This window comes from Cajanus cajan, chromosome 7 (genome assembly GCF_000230855.2).
Source record: "Cajanus cajan strain Asha chromosome 7, NIPB_CcT2T_4, whole genome shotgun sequence".
In the NCBI taxonomy this organism is placed as follows: domain Eukaryota; kingdom Viridiplantae; phylum Streptophyta; class Magnoliopsida; order Fabales; family Fabaceae; genus Cajanus; species Cajanus cajan.
In genome coordinates, this window is record NC_138523.1 from 3,191,465 (window position 1) to 3,207,503 (window position 16,039).

The 16,039-nt window shown below is 38.4% G+C and overlaps 1 protein-coding gene across 2 annotated transcripts; it reads right to left on the reverse strand.

Moving 5' to 3' along the window:
- Positions 1 to 332: 332 nt before the first annotated feature.
- Positions 333 to 11,476, reverse strand: LOC109814790 (uncharacterized). Of its 2 annotated transcripts, none has more exons than XM_020379307.3 (3): positions 11,224 to 11,476; positions 2,277 to 2,668; positions 333 to 1,599 (listed from the first exon to the last, which is right to left on the reverse strand). In XM_020379307.3, the coding sequence occupies exons 1-3, from the start codon at positions 11,253 to 11,255 to the stop codon at positions 551 to 553; spliced, it is 1,473 nt and encodes a 490-aa protein (XP_020234896.1). In that variant the 5' UTR covers positions 11,256 to 11,476; the 3' UTR covers positions 333 to 550. The 2 variants fall into 2 exon arrangements, with proteins under 2 accessions (XP_020234896.1, XP_020234889.1); XM_020379300.3 differs by having other exon boundaries at positions 333 to 1,605; positions 11,224 to 11,474.
- Between the last annotated feature and the right edge of the window lie 4,563 nt (positions 11,477 to 16,039).

Sequence of the window (16,039 nt, forward strand, 5' to 3'; positions counted from 1 at the left end):
AATTTTCATATTTTTAAATTAAAAAAATTAAATATCTCTATTTTAAAATAAGAACACTAAATTACGAATCAAAAAAAATAAAAAGACTAAAAATATAATTTAACCTTTTATTTAAACATGACAATATTCATACAATATATGTACAATATTTGGACAACTTTATATTTTTTTAAAAATAACTAAACATAAAATGGTATGTATATATATATATATATACCATTTACCATTCCTTTTTTTTCTAACCAAGAATAATTTATACTTATATCTTAATATGCCAAGATACAGAAGAAAACACTGCTCAAATAGCTGAAAATGCGTAAACAGCAGGGAAATAGAACAATACTTGACTAGAGAGGTTAAAGACTTATAAAAATACAAGAGCATTTTAAAATAAAATAAAATAAAGGGGTCTGCAAAACATGTCATTTTTGTAATTTTCACAACTACAAGTGTTGCCACAAAGTCAAGACCACATCATATGCCCAACTTGCATAGATGCAGACTCATTAGTTACAAATATCTGTTTTTACGATGAGCTAGAAGAGATATATTAAAATGTCAATCCTCTTAAAGTGATGAACTTATCTTGTATCTCAGCCACACGCCTGACATTGTTGGCTCTTCTCAGCTCCCATTTTGGTTTCTGGCATAATCCAAGCTGAATCTCATGAACAAGGGTTGGAATTGAATTGGCTACATTTGTTAGCCTAGAAGTCAACTCATCTTTACTCTTCTGCAAGGTTTCAAGGGAACTAGATATCTCGTTCCGTTTTGATTGAAGTTGCCGAATTTGGTCATCAATTTTTTGAATGGCTTGAGTTGTTTTGTTAATTTCAGTCTCCCTCTTGGCTACTTTCTCCTTTATTTCATTGTACTCATTTTTGAGACTAGGAACTTTAAGTTTCTTTGCCTCTAGGTCAGCTAAGAATCTGTCTGCCTCTTCAATGTTCCCCTTAGCCTCAAGAAAAGCCTCACCAGCCAACGGAACTTGTTCCACTAACTTCAATTTTACCAGTTGATCAATACTAAGGCTAGGATCTTCACGAACTTGTGATGCGAGTGTTGCGACTTCTACAACATCACTACAAGAGACCAGAGAAGGGAAGTCCATAGCAAGAAGGGAAGAAAGCTTCTTCTTGCAGCACTCTATTGTTTCATTATCCAAAAAGGTAGAAGGAATCACATAATCAGATGTAGTCTCAGGATGAGGCACAATAACAAGCATGTCCTCCAAGTTATCAAGATAGTCATCAAAATCCCCTGTAACACTTATAATGGGATTTTTCTCTTGTGTCATATGCATACCAGATCCTTCATCAAAATCTAAAATGTCTTTTAAATTCTCAGTTGCGTTCCCACCTTGATCAGGTGTTAAATGGGGATGAATATGATTTGGTCTAAAAGATTTCTTAGTTGGGCGACTGCGACTGCGGCTTTGTGTTTTCCTTTGCGTTTTCCTTTGTGTTTTCTGTTTTAATTTTCTTTGGGTGCCAATCTCTTCTGTGGCATCTTCCACTGGCAACCTTTGTGTTTTCCGTTTTAATTTTCTTTGGGTGCCAATCTCATCTGTGGCCTCTTCTGCTGGAAAAGATTGTATAGCTATAGCTAGAAAGCCACATACATCAAACAATGAGAAATACATAAAAAGAAAGGACAACTAATGTTGCATGGATATGAGCTAGGAGACAAAGCCATACACATCAAACAATAAGAAAAACACAAAATGAAGGGACAACAAAAGTTGCAAGGTATGAGCTAGAAGTCTAGTTACTTCGTAGCAGATAAGAGGATCCCAACTTATTTCACAAGCTTCAGATGAAAAATATTCTTGATTTGTTCCTTTCAAGGACTAAGATATTCACCTCATTACCATCATTTTCCTAGCTATTCAGAAAGACAACTGACCCACTATACATTAAAAAAGAGGAAATAAACAAAATATAAGTCATCACTAGCATCCTATTACCATCCTCATACAGAAGTATGACGGTAGAAAGTCCATAAACAAATAATAAAAGTCATGAACCATTTTGGTGGGAGTAAATGTTGAACAATGTAGGAGCTCACGACAATCATGGAGGAAAAGCATCAACAAAGACCAAGTAAACTGGGACAAATAGAAGAACTTTTATGCAGGAAAAAAATTGAAAGACTTAGTCACGGAAAATCAAGAAAATACCACAAATGCAAACAATTAAAAAAACCTAGGCAAAAATGAATTAGAAAATAGCAACACTGGGTTGAAAATAAAATTTCAAAAATTGTTTTGAGCTAACCTTTTATAGGAGTTTGATCAGTTGAGGGAACCTGCCAGTAAAATGAAGCAAAGAATGCTTCAATTTTCATGTCAGGAAAATTTGATTCAACATATCTCTTAACATCAGCTTTGCTTCGAAAGTCCTTTGTCTTGTGAGGAAACCCCTGAAGAGATCTTGGAAGAGAAAGGGATCTATCGGTAAAATATCCAGCCTTGTTCGTCCTTTTCGCCACTTTCCAGCCCCATACATCACCAGGATTAGGCCACCCTTCAGGGGCATATGGCAAACCTTCGCCAGAAGAAAAGGGTGGCACTGGTTGAAGATCGAAGTTATTCTCCTTTTTCACATCCTTACAAGCATTGCTGACAATTGTAAAGTCATCCTCCAAGGGTTCCTTTTCATGCAGACCACTGCAAAGAACAGAAGACAATGTCACTTGCTGAAAAGTCCATAAGAATAGAAGTAGAGAATGTAAAATAAAAGATAAAATCTGAAACTGTAACTTGTATTTCTTAACCAGGAAGTGGGTGGGAGTACCATTTGTATATAGACTCTTAATCAGAAAGCTACACTAGGTGCTGACTCAGCACATATACAACAGAAACAGTAACAGCCTAACTGACTAAGGGAGACAGGAATTATCTGTTACAGAGACAACAGTAAAACTATACAACCACTATATCAAATGAACAGATATAGTTGCAGAGACTATATAGTTGCAAATCTCGAATATATTTAGTTTGAGAGAGAACAATGGAACCATCTTTAAGGTGTTTAACTTCATTGCCAAGAAAATAGCCAAGCTCACCAAGTTGCTTGAGAGCAAAAACTGAATTGAGCGGAGCATTGACACATTGAATCAACTCAGCAGATATCCCTGCGAGGATGATATCATATCATCCACATAAATGAGAACATGAATGCAATGGTTGCAATGCATAAGAACTAGCACGGATGGATCACTTGATTTGAATAAAACATAACCCAATGAGCATTTTAGTGAGACATTCATATCAAGCACGAGGTGCTTGTTTAAAACCATAGATAGCCCGCTGTAATTTGTAACAAGAACAGAGTTGGCAGATTCAAGGCCTGGCAGCTAAACCATGTAAAGTAAATGGCCTCTATCAACAAGTAATTGTTGATTTCAATTTGTTGGATAGGAAAGTGGTTAGTCAGAACATGAGTGAGCACTAGTCTGATGGTAACAGGTTTTACCACCGGTGAAAAGGTTTCGGAATAATCACTACCAAATTTCTGATGAAACCCCTGGGCTACAAGCCTCGCCTTGTACTTGTTAATACTACCATCTGGATTCTCTTCAAGACAAAACACCCACTTAAAGCCAATGGCAGTTCTGCCAGGTGGAAGTGGAACCAAAGACCATGTACCATAGGTGGGAAGAGCATCATACTCCACCTGCATGGCTTCCCACCAAGGAGGGGAAGCCAAAGCCTGTATAACAGTGGATGGATCTACTGCAGTGTAGAGAAGGATGGCATTAAGACGGGGCTTGACAAAATTCCAGACTTGGAACGAGTTTGCATAGGGTGAGTATTCACAGGAGAATGTGGAGAAGAGAAGAGAAAGACAGACAGGAACCTGTAGGCAAGGTTTGTGATGCAGCAGAGGGTGAAGACTCAATAGAGGAAGCAAAGGGAGAAGGGGATAGTTGAGTAGCATGCTGTATAGAAGACAACAAAGCAATGGCCTTCGTGGGAAGGGATTGGGACAGGTGGGGAATAAGGTAAAGCTGAAGGTATGACACCAAGCAGGAGAATGCAAGAAGTGGGAACAGATGCTGATGAATTAGCTACAGCTTTGATATGCAAGAGAAATTCAGCGATAGACCTATCACCTTTCTTTTCAAAGTTCAGTATGCAGCTGATGAGATCTGGCCTTTGTCTACAAAATGAAGCGTGAATGGATTTTGTCCCAAAGCTGAAAAGAGTGTTTGCAACCAATGACTCTGGATAGAATCATTGCAGAGAGAGAAGACAGCAGTCAGGAAAGTAACAATTGATCCTGGAGTTCCCAGGCATGATAGGTAACATTTTCAATTCCTAGGGATTTGCAGAGAGGAATTGAATCAGAGTCTCTGGATTGTTAGATATAATTTTATCTTATAGTTTTTATCTTATGGGCCTAGGCCCACTACTTTGTATTTAAACACATCTTGTGCTTTGCAATACACAAGGAATATGCTCTCTCCATTCACCATTACTCTCAACATGGTATCAGAGCCTAATCCTTGACCTCCCGGTGGACCCACTGTTCATCGGTACCCGGAGAACGTGTCTCATTCCGTTTTCCAGCTACCCACCCTGTCGTGTCTCCTTCCGGCAATTTTTTTTAGGGTTTTTTCTTCGCTGCCGCCGCCGCCGCCTTTCCGGCCGGCGACCCCCTCACCCAACTCGCCTTCCTCCGGCAAACCCAACGCCGCCAATCGCGTGGCAAACGGAGGCCGCACGCGCCCCCACGCGCCGGTTCCGTGCTCGCGCAGTTTCTCTCTCCTCTCCGTCGGCCACCACGCGTGGCGGCGCGTCCGGCGACTTTTCCGGCGACGATCACCGGCGCCAGACTCGCCCAGACCCCCTCTACCCAGATCTGTGATTTGTTTTGTGATCGGCCATCGTTTGTCCCGGATGTCTTCCTTCTCGGGCCGTTTTTCTCTCTCTTCTTGTTGTTTCTCTCTCCTGTTACAACATTTATGGCTTCCTCTTCCGCTGATCGGCCTGACTCTGCTATTTTCACTAATTATGTCAATGTCCCTCTTTCCATTGACAAGTTAGATGCCACCAATTATGATACTTGGGCTTCGGATATCAAACTTTGGCTTAAGGGACAGGATTATGTTGCTCACCTTACCCAAACAGCTGCTTCTCTTGATGAGAAGGATCGTCCTCGTTGGTTGAAAATTGACGCTCAAATTTGTAGTGTCCTTAAGTCGACTATTCATCCCTCCTTAAAGCAAATTTTTCGTGCCCATGAGACATGTGTTGATGTATGGGAACAAGCCCGAGTGTTATACACCAATGAAACTCAACGTCTCTATGGTGTGTGTCAAAACCTCCAGAATATCATCTCCCCACGACGTCTTGATGGCTCCATGGCTGAGTATTTAGGCAAAGTTCATGGCCTCCTACATGACTTCAATGAACTTTTGCCTCCTGCTGACACTCCTGCCAAGGAACTAGAGCAACGCCAAACATTCTTTATGTTGATGGCATTGTATGAGCTTCCTGATGAGTACTCTTCCATTCGTGATCAGATTTTGGGATCTCCGATCGTGCCTACCTTGAACTCGGCTTGGTCCACTCTGTTGCGTGTGCCCTGCAAGTTTTCCCCTGACATACCTTCTTCAGCTCCCACTAGCGACTCCTCTGCTTTGGTTTCTCAACGTGATGATCGTCAGCGTTCTCGCAAACCGGGCAAAGGTCGTCCCAAGTGTGATCACTGTCACAAACTGGGCCACACAATTGACCGTTGCTATGTCTTACATGGTCGTCCCCCTCGCCCTACTACTGTTGTTGCCCACACTGCCTCTCCTGTCTCTACTGCATCTGGTGCTACCCCCTCTGATAGTTCTGGCTCTGGGCCCCCAGCTCTCTTCAATGACTTCCTTAAATGGTATGAAGAACGTCAAGCTTCCAATTCCACTGCTTCTGTTGCGCACACAGGTCCTTCGTTTGTTGGTCTCACTCACTCCACCTCTCTTGGCCCTTGGGTCCTAGATTCTGGTGCAACCGATCATATTTCTGGTAATCGGTCTCTTTTCTCATCTCTTTCTACCTCTGCTTCTTTAACCTCTATCACTATGGCTAATGGTTCTCGCGCCACATCTCATGGTGTTGGTACTGTCCACCTTTCTCTTTCTCTCTCCATTAACAATGTCCTTTATGTCCCAGAGTCTCCCTTTAATCTATTATCCCTTAGTCGTCTTACTCGCTCTCTTGATTGTCTTATCTCTTTTACTAAAGATTCTGTTTTCTTACAGGACCGGAGTTCGGGACGGATGATTGGCACCGGATGTGAGTCTCATGGCCTTTATCACCTACGCACCTCTGCTCCTGTTGGTTTGGTGGCAGATTCCCCTTCCCTCATCCATGCTCAATTAGGTCACCCTAGCCTTGCCAAGCTTCAACAACTTGTACCACGTCTGTCTAAGTTGTCTCATTTGTCGTGTGAGTCGTGTCAATTAGGCAAACATAGTCGTAGTTCTTTTTTTCCGAGTGTCCCCAACCGAGCGTTGTCTCCTTTTGCTTTAGTTCATTCTGATATTTGGGGGCCGAGTCGGGTCAAGTCCACTTTAGGATTTCAGTATTTTGTCACTTTTATTGATGATTACTCTCGATGTACTTGGTTATTTTTAATGAAATCTCGTTCCGAATTATTTTCCATATTTCAATCCTTTTATAATGAAATTCAAACTCAATTTGGTGTTTCTATTCGTACTTTTCGTAGTGATAATGCTCGTAAATACCTCTCTCACTCCTTTAAAGCCTTCATGGCTTCCCATGGCATTCTTCATCAGACTTCTTGTGCATATACCCCTCAACAAAATGGGGTGGCTGAGCGTAAAAATAGACACCTAATTGAGACCACTCGCACCCTCTTACTTCATGGTAACGTTCCTCAACCTTTTTGGGGTGATGCTGTCCTCACTGCTTGCTACCTCATCAATCGAATGCCATCTACTGTCCTCAACAACCAAATACCTCACTCTATTTTATTTCCCACTCAACCTCTCCACCCTCTACCACCTCGCGTCTTTGGATCTACATGTTTTGTCCATAATCACAGTCCTGGTCTTGACAAACTATCCGCTCGGTCTCACAAATGTGTCTTTTTAGGGTATCCTAGGTCTCAAAAAGGGTATAAATGTTTCTCACCCTCCCTTCGTCGCTACTTAATTTCAGCTGATGTCACCTTTCTTGAGTCTTCCCTCTACTTTTCATCTTCTTCCTCTTCTCCTACACCTGTCATTGCCCCTTCACCCTTACCTCTTATTTTTGATACTCCTCCTGTGTCTGCTATGTCACCCGACCCCCCACCTCCGCCTCCGCCTCCACTTCAAGTTTATCATCGTCGGCAACGCTCTAGCCTTCCCATTGGACTCCCACCCGACTCTACTTCGGTGCCACCTCCTTCGTCTCCTCCGGCCCCACCACTTGAGTCTGACCTCCCTATTGCCCTCCGGAAAGGTAATCGTTCTACTCGTAATCCTTCCCCTCATTATATTACTCTGAGTTATCACCGGTTATCCCCCTCCCAATATACTTGTCTCTCTTCTCTTTCCTCTGTGTCTATTCCTAAAAATGTAGGTGATGCCTTGGCCCACCCTGGTTGGAGACAAGCCATGCTTGATGAACTGTGTTCTCTTCAGAACAATGGTACTTGGGATCTTGTTTCTTTGCCTCCTGGGAAGTCTGTGGTTGGATGTCGATGGATCTTCAAGTCAAGGTTGGTCCTGATGGCACCATTGATCGACTCAAAGCTCGTTTGGTCGCCAAAGGTTATACTCAAATTTTTGGATTAGACTATGGTGACACTTTCTCCCCTGTTGCCAAGATGACCTCTGTCAGATTATTCTTAGCCATGACTGCTCTTCGCCGTTGGCCTCTCTATCAACTGGATGTTAAAAATGCCTTTCTTCATGGGGATTTGCTTGAGGAAATTTATATGGAGCAACCTCCTGGGTTTGTTGCTCAGGGGGAGTCTTCCGGTTTGGTATGTCGTCTCCGCAAATCACTTTATGATCTTAAGCAGTCTCCAAGGGCATGGTTTGGTAGATTCAGTACTGTAGTCCAACAGTTTGGTATGACTCGAAGCGAAGCTGATCATTCGGTATTTTATCAACATTCCCCTGCTGGGTGTATCTACTTGATAGTGTATGTTGATGATATTGTTCTTACCGGTAGTGATCATCATGGCATTTCTCAGATAAAACAACATATTTGCCATCACTTTCAGACAAAAGACCTTGGTAAACTTCGGTATTTCTTGGGGATTGAGGTAGCGCAATCTACAGATGGAATTGTAATATCTCAAAGAAAGTATGCATTGGATATTTTAGAGGAAACTGGGCTAATGAATTCCAAGCCCGTTGATACACCTATGGATCCTAATACCAAACTTCTACCGAGTCAGGGGGAGCCTTTCTCAGATCCCGAGAGATACAGAAGACTGGTTGGGAAATTGAATTATCTCACAGTAACTCGTCCTGACATCTCTTTTGCGGTTAGTGTGGTGAGTCAATTTCTCAATTCTCCATGTGCAGGACATTGGAATGCAGTCATCCGCATTCTGAAGTATATCAAAGGTGCTCCAGGAAAAGGTTTATTATATGGCTACAACAATCATACCCAAGTTGTGGGATACTCAGATGCAGATTGGGCAGGCTCTCCCTCTGACAGGAGATCCACCTCAGGTTATTGTGTCTTTATTGGCGATAACTTGATTTCGTGGAAAAGTAAGAAGCAGAATGTAGTGGCAAGATCTAGTGCAGAAGCAGAATACCGTGCCATGGCCCCTGCTACGTGTGAGCTTATTTGGCTCAAACAGTTGCTTAAAGAACTGAGATTTGGCGAAGTTACACAGATGACTCTCATATGTGATAACCAAGCTGCCCTTCATATTGCCTCAAATCCAGTATTTCACGAGAGGACCAAACACATTGAGATAGATTGTCACTTCATTCGTGAGAAGATTTTATCTGGGGACATTACTACTCAGTTTGTTAACTCTACTGATCAGTTGGCAGATGTCTTCACCAAATCATTACGGGGTCCTAGGATTGATTATATTTGTAACAAGCTTGGTGCATATGATCTATATACACCAGCTTGAGGGGGAGTGTTAGATATAATTTTATCTTATAGTTTTTATCTTATAGTTTTTATCTTATGGGTCTAGGCCCACTACTTTGTATTTAAACACATCTTGTGCTTTGCAATACACAAGGAATATGTTCTCTCCATTCACCATTACTCTCAACAGTCTACAAAATGAAGCGTGAATGGATTTTGTCCCAAAGCTGAAAAGAGTGTTTGCAACCAATGACTCTGGATAGAATCATTGCAGAGAGAGAAGACAGCAGTCAGGAAAGTAACAATTGATCCTGGAGTTCCTAGGCATGATAGGTAACATTTTCAATTCCTAGGGATTTGCAGAGAGGAATTGAATCAGAGTCTCTGGATAACAACAAGTGATGCAGATGATGTGCCTTAACAACAAAGTAATTGGCACATTGGGTTGTGAGTTGAGACAATTGAAACAACTAAGCAAAACCTGCATAAGATGCATGTGAAGGAAACGAGACTGGATCGGGTGGAAGAGGAGGAGTTGACAGTGTTGCTCCCATATTTTTCAGAAAAGAAAGCTCGGAGGCCATAAAAAGAACCTCTCAAGATTTGAACGTATAATAGTGGAAGTAGCCATAATAGTAGAAGTACAGAGGGGATGTAAACTAGAAGATGGAATCTGAAAGTGTAAATTGTATTTCTTAATTGAAAGGTGAGTGGACTACATTTATGTATAGAGTCCAAGAAGAGTCTCAAACAAGCTACAGTAGATGCTGACTCAGCACAAATACAGCAGAAACAGTAACAGCCTAACCAACTAAAGGAGAAAAGAATATATCTGTTACAGAGACTACAATGAAATTATACAACCACTATATCATAATCAAATTAACAGATATAGTTGCATTGCAGAGACTATATCTCTAACACATACAAACACACAACTGCTTACATTTTCCTGTATATTAGCATGTAATAAAATGTTTACACATTCACGTGCTTGTAGAATAAATTTGATGATATAAATGGAATTCCTTCAAAACTAAACCCTACAGAAATCACGGACACTGCAAATGTGAGCTAACTAGTGTGAGGATGATCACAAAATACTGAGTACACAGGTGAATGTTGATCACAGAATAAAATTCCAAACTCCAACAAAGCAAAATAAATATGATATCCAAAGCTCACAATGTGAAAGACTTGTAGTGGGGGAAAAAAAAAGCATCATGGGTTTTCAATAATTACTCAGTCACCATATATTGATCGTCTTTCTTGTTGTGTTAGGCAGCATGATGCTCCAAGAATTAAAGACGTAGTCTGAAAATCTATTTTGTTTAAAAGTAAGCACCTTTTTAAACAACAAAAGCCTTATTCCAGTGGGTGAAGTAGACTACAAGTTGAAGTCTACTGTCTACAACTACGTTTGGATACAAGCTGAAAAGTACTTTAAAGAATTTCAAAACACAATTCCAAATTCCAATAGATAAAATGAAGAAGGAAGAATTTGTTTCTTTGAGAGTAAAGATACCTTTGAGCTCTCTCAGCTGAAATCCAAACAAGCACCACATAGATCACACAACATAACACCATTCAACTCGATTCAAGACCAAATACTCAGAGATATTATTTACCTCGACAATCCTCTTAATAACTTCCTCAACAACAACATCGAAAGCCCAATCCCACTTTTTTCAAATGGAAAAATAAAATCTCAAAAAGTTAAATCCAAATAACCAAGGCCTAAAACAAGACTATCTTCAATTTCTCAACAATCAACATTTTTATACAAAAGCACCAAAACTTTGAAACATGAAACCGGTAAGACCTCACTAAATCTTCACGGAACAGAAGGAAATTGACATGAACAACCCAATTTCGTACAACATCTGAAATAACGGACAGAATTTCATGGTTTTCGCAGCAAGCATTATAAACTCCGTGGTCCAACCAAAGAGGCGTGACTTCTAATCCTGTAATCATAAGTCTAAGCTTCCACATAACATCTTCCAAAGCCCAATTCAACCCGATTCCCTATTTTAGGCACGCAACCCTAAAAGAAAACTCGTCTTTTTTCCAACTAAAGAGAAAAAAGTGGAAAATTCCCAAACACGAAGGAGCGAAAAAAGAGGAATGGAGAGTGGAGAAAGCAAAAACTTTACCAAATGGGAGTGCGAGGTTCGGGGAGATCCATTGCGTGTGCTGAGAAAGTGCTTGATGTGAGGAGTGAAGTAATCGCCGATGGTTGAGACAACTGCGCGAGAATCAGAAACACTTAGCGAAAATCAGAGGAGACATGAAAGAGGAACGACTTGGGGAGGACTAGGTGTGTTTGGGGAAGACCAAAGATGTTTCAGAAATGCTCCGATGAAAATGTAACTAATAGTTACTCCTTTTAATGGAGTGTACAGATAAATTAATGGTATGTTTGGTAAGAAAGAAAAAATAGTTGAAGATAGAGTATGTTGAAATAGGAAAGAGATAAATAAATAAATGAAAATAAATGAGAATCTGGATTGAAATTAAAATGTCTGCTTTAAGGGAAAAAAAGAGAGATAACAAATAATAAATAAAAAATAGCATAATTTACTTTTGGATTTTCATATTAAATTACTATTTTAGAGTGATTCCATGATTAATCGATTAAATGCTTAAAAACACACTATTTTACATATAAAATTCACTAAAATCAATTATAATTATAATTTTTTCATAATTGATTATTTTATTTTTGTTGATATATGCATTTTATATATTTAATAATAAATTTTTATTTGTTATTTTATTATTTTTCTATAAATATTCTCATATTTTATTTTTAGCTAAAAAGTTTCCAGTTTATATAAATTATTTTAAATCTTTTTTCCTGTGACACTCACTTCCTTTTATTTTGCACATTTTCTTCCATCTTACTTACATCCTTCCTCTGCCAAGACTTTTAGTTTTATTCTTTTTTAATAATAATTTTCATCTTTGTCAACATAAGATTAATTCTGTGAATTTTTTTTAGGTGACTTTTCGTAAAGATAATATAATCAATTTTTGAAAATAATTTTTTTTTATGAAGATCCAACAAATAAATATATTTCATTTAATGGGATAATAATCTCAATTTTTGTGTAGATTATTTTTGGGGTAAGCTAACAACAAGGTTTCCAATTTAACAAGAGTGTTTTGAAATTGTATATTTTTGAATAAGACTAAGATAAATAATACATATAATTCAAGAAGAGGAATAGAATAACATATAGAACAGAGTTTGATAAAGACAATAGGACACACAAGTATAAAAACTTAATAAATACGACTTACTATAACAAATATTATGATTTTTAATTCATTTTCAATAAAACAACATTGATCATGAATAAATACTTATATTTCGACATTGATTAACTTATTATATTAAGATAATCTTGATTGGATAAAGAAAATATGATTTGAATTTTTGATTAAGATATATTAATAGAACATAAAAATATTGTAAAAAATAAGACAAACATTAAAAGAAGGGTTGAACAATGTTTATTAAAAACTCAATACTTTATCGCAAGACATTAGAATAAGTAGTTAAGATCAAAGAAATGCAAATGAAACTCCAAGCGTGTGGTTCAGCGGTAGGGGTTGATTCACGCTTAAGCAAGGTCAGGGATTCGAATCCTGCCTTGTGTATGCAGCCGCGTTAAATCTTGGGGCCAACTATCTCACCCTTTGAGGTGCCTCCAACGTAGCGAGGAGATTAGTCATTGCTATCGGCGGTGGATACTCCGGGAACGAACCAAAAAAAAAATGCAAATGAATTAAAAAGAAAATAACATAAGGTATTTTTATATTAATTTATTTTACTTCATCTTACTTTCTTGTAGAGCAATATGTCTATTGGTGTAATAAATGTTTGCATTAAGTGTGTTTTATCAAATGGTCACTTCTTATCTAATAAAATATGTTGCTTATCACCTTTAAGGTACAATATGAAAGAAATAATACCATGTGTTAGTTGAAAACCACTTTTGGTTGACTTTGCATATTTTGATATATATGTTTGTCCTTTTTTTAACAAAAAGCAAGATCTTGTTCCTTTATATATTGTAGGTATCAAGTAAGCTTTTAATATTTATATCTGTTAAGGAATATAATGAATATGGGTGATATAAATATCAAACATATTAAATGTGGTATTTGAGGCATTCATAAGAGGTAAACAATATGTTCAGTCTAATGAGCTATCATGTGTATATACATCGTGTTGTATGGTTTTATCATGTGATTTGTGTCATCCTCTTTAGAATTTGATCTTTTTCTACTATGCAAATATGCCTATGTTTGTTATCATTAAAACACAATTTTTTAGTCTTAAAATTGTTCTTTAATCTAAAAATCTTTTTCTTTTTATGGTGACAAATACGTTTTTAAGAAACTAAGTTGTTAAGCATATAATATCTATAAATGTTCAAATTCATACAATATATGATCATACATTCGTAACATATGTATATTAGAGAGAATAAATATCATGTTAAATGCATATCTTAAAGACAATTTAAGGAGAAAGGCTCATCCTTAAATGGAGCATAAATTGTTAAGTCAGACGAAGACGGAAGTAATTCCCAGCAAGGTTTTGAATGAGATAAATATAATACATATTGTTATTACTAACAAGTGTGTTAGTATTTCAGATATAAGTACAGGTAAACTGAAGAATAGAGAATATACATCCATACCAAAAAATATAAGAGATATGAGCCAAGCATTGGATAAAGGCTGAGCAAACGAAGGGGATACATTAGACGAAGACATAAAAATAGAATGAACAACCAAAATGAAGGGAGAAAGCTAACAAGACGGGGGATGAGGAGATCAAGCAATCAAACGAAATCAAGCCCAACACAAGAAGTAAAATAGTGAAGCCTCAGATGATACAAGACCGTGGACGATGGGCAAAACTAAGTTAAAGCACCCTAGACAGAGTCAAGTATCTACAATAGCCAATCAGACGGAGACTCGAATACACAGACGAAGATCACGGAAGCTGGATTGCGTCTGAAGACACAACGAGATAAACTACCTAATGTCCACACTCTTAGAAGAACATATCAAGTCATTAAAGTATAAGAAGGAAAATAAGACAAATGGATAAGCGCTTATCCACAAATCAAAATAGTGTGTGTTAGAGCAAGTACACCTACCAGCCAAGAAAAGACAACACCTATACAGCAACAGTACTAAGAAAGTACAAGAAATCTCGAGAAGTGCAAATCCAACAAGCAAACGTTAAATGCTAAGTCAGAAGCATTAAATGTCACATTTCATGAAGACTGTACAAACCAAATGAGAGAATCAGATGATAAGAAATCAAGCATAAGGACAAAGTCTGTCATTACCAAAATGAGACATCAAGGTATCAGACAAAGACTACAAGGAATAGCCAAGGCAAGACACGTACCAACAAAAGTCGAGATAGATGAAGCAAATAACATAGGAAATCAAGCATCAATAGATAAATAGTTGGAACACAAACATGTACCAGATGATCACAAAATATTCAGACAAAGCTATGTCAAGTGGAACTACTCTAAAGTACAAATCAGACGAGGGATGTGTCCAAGGCTCGAAGAAAGTCAATCCTACATCAGATGAAAGTTAACACAGACTAAGAGACACTCCAGAAGGAAACAATATTTTCCCATTCACTTTGTGAATCAGATCAAAGAAAAATCAAAGCACTAAATTTAGATGCTAAAGTACAAGTTAACCTTGAAGTGCATAGGACCATTAGACGAAGACGAAGAGTGGGACGCAAGCAAACAAGGAATCACGTCTCAAGAAACAAGCGAAGGTATCTATAAAAATCCCAGAGCACTCAACGTAAAATGCATACGAAGAAACAAAGAGAAGTACGCAAAAGCAGAACATGCATGTGTTAGAAAAAGTACATTACTTTTTCAGAAGAGGACAACAACTATATTTCTGCAAGACTAGAAAAAGACAAATAATTTCTTGGTCTCAGATAAAGTCAAACACTACTGCAACAATACAGAGAAAAATATGCGCATTGTCTATAAACGGGAAGCAACATTTAATGCAAAGAAAAATGCATTAAATGAATAGATCAAACTAGTCGTGAACAAATATATCTGCTTCAACGGACAAATGCAACAGGCAAATTCTATAGGCCTATAAATATGCAATGTCATCAAACCTGAAGGTGTGGGCAAATAGGCAATAAAAGAATATTCATAAGCTTTGCCCAAGGGCTAATTGATTAGAAAAAGAAGAGTGATGTCAAGCCCACGAAACAGAGAGATCAGAGATGATACTCATAATCATATGTACAATGTAATGTTGTAATTTTATCTCTGTAAACTAAGGTGTTCAAAATGTTAGTCATGAACAAAACCTTAGTGAGTGTTGTAAACCTACATATCCTCTCCATAAGAGTAACCCAAACACTCAAACACGAGTCTCTATAAAACTAAGGTAGCAAACCTTAGTGAGTGTAGTAATTCTCAATCCTCTCTGTGAGAGTCATGTAAACGCTCAAACCAAACATACTTAGCCAACTTTGTAAAGCCTGAAGAGGCTAGGAAAAGAATACTTGTAAAGCCCGGAGGGGCTTGTCAAAGAATACTCACTGCTAGCCAGAAGTGGCTGATAAGAAAATACTAGTGTTGGTGAGTGAAGTCGACAGGCTAGGAGTGGTCGAGAATACTTGGGGAACCAAAAGTGATTTAAGAATACTAGTGTTGGTGAGTAAAGCCAACGGGCCAGAAGTGGTCGAGAATACTTGGACCAGAAGTGGTATAAAAATATTAGCGCTGATGAGTGAAGCTGGGGGGCCAGGAGTGGTCAAGAATACTTGGGCCAGGAGTGGTCGAGAATACTTAGGTCCAGGAGTGGATGACAATACTCATGTACTTCATTGCATATATAGTGGAACCCTTCAAGTTGAAGGAGATTGGACGTAACTCACATGAGCGA

Bases quoted from the DNA above. Each gene is read 5' to 3' on its own strand.
- LOC109814790 (XM_020379300.3), bottom strand. From the start codon at position 11,255: ATGGATCTCCCCGAACCTCGCACTCCCATTTG. The intron at 2,669-11,223 runs GTAAAGTTTTTG...TGTTCTTTGCAG, and splicing joins GAACCTCGCACTCCCATTTG to TGGTCTGCATGAAAAGGAAC. The intron at 1,606-2,276 runs GTTAGCTCAAAA...GTGGCTTTCTAG, and splicing joins TGATCAAACTCCTATAAAAG to CTATAGCTATACAATCTTTT.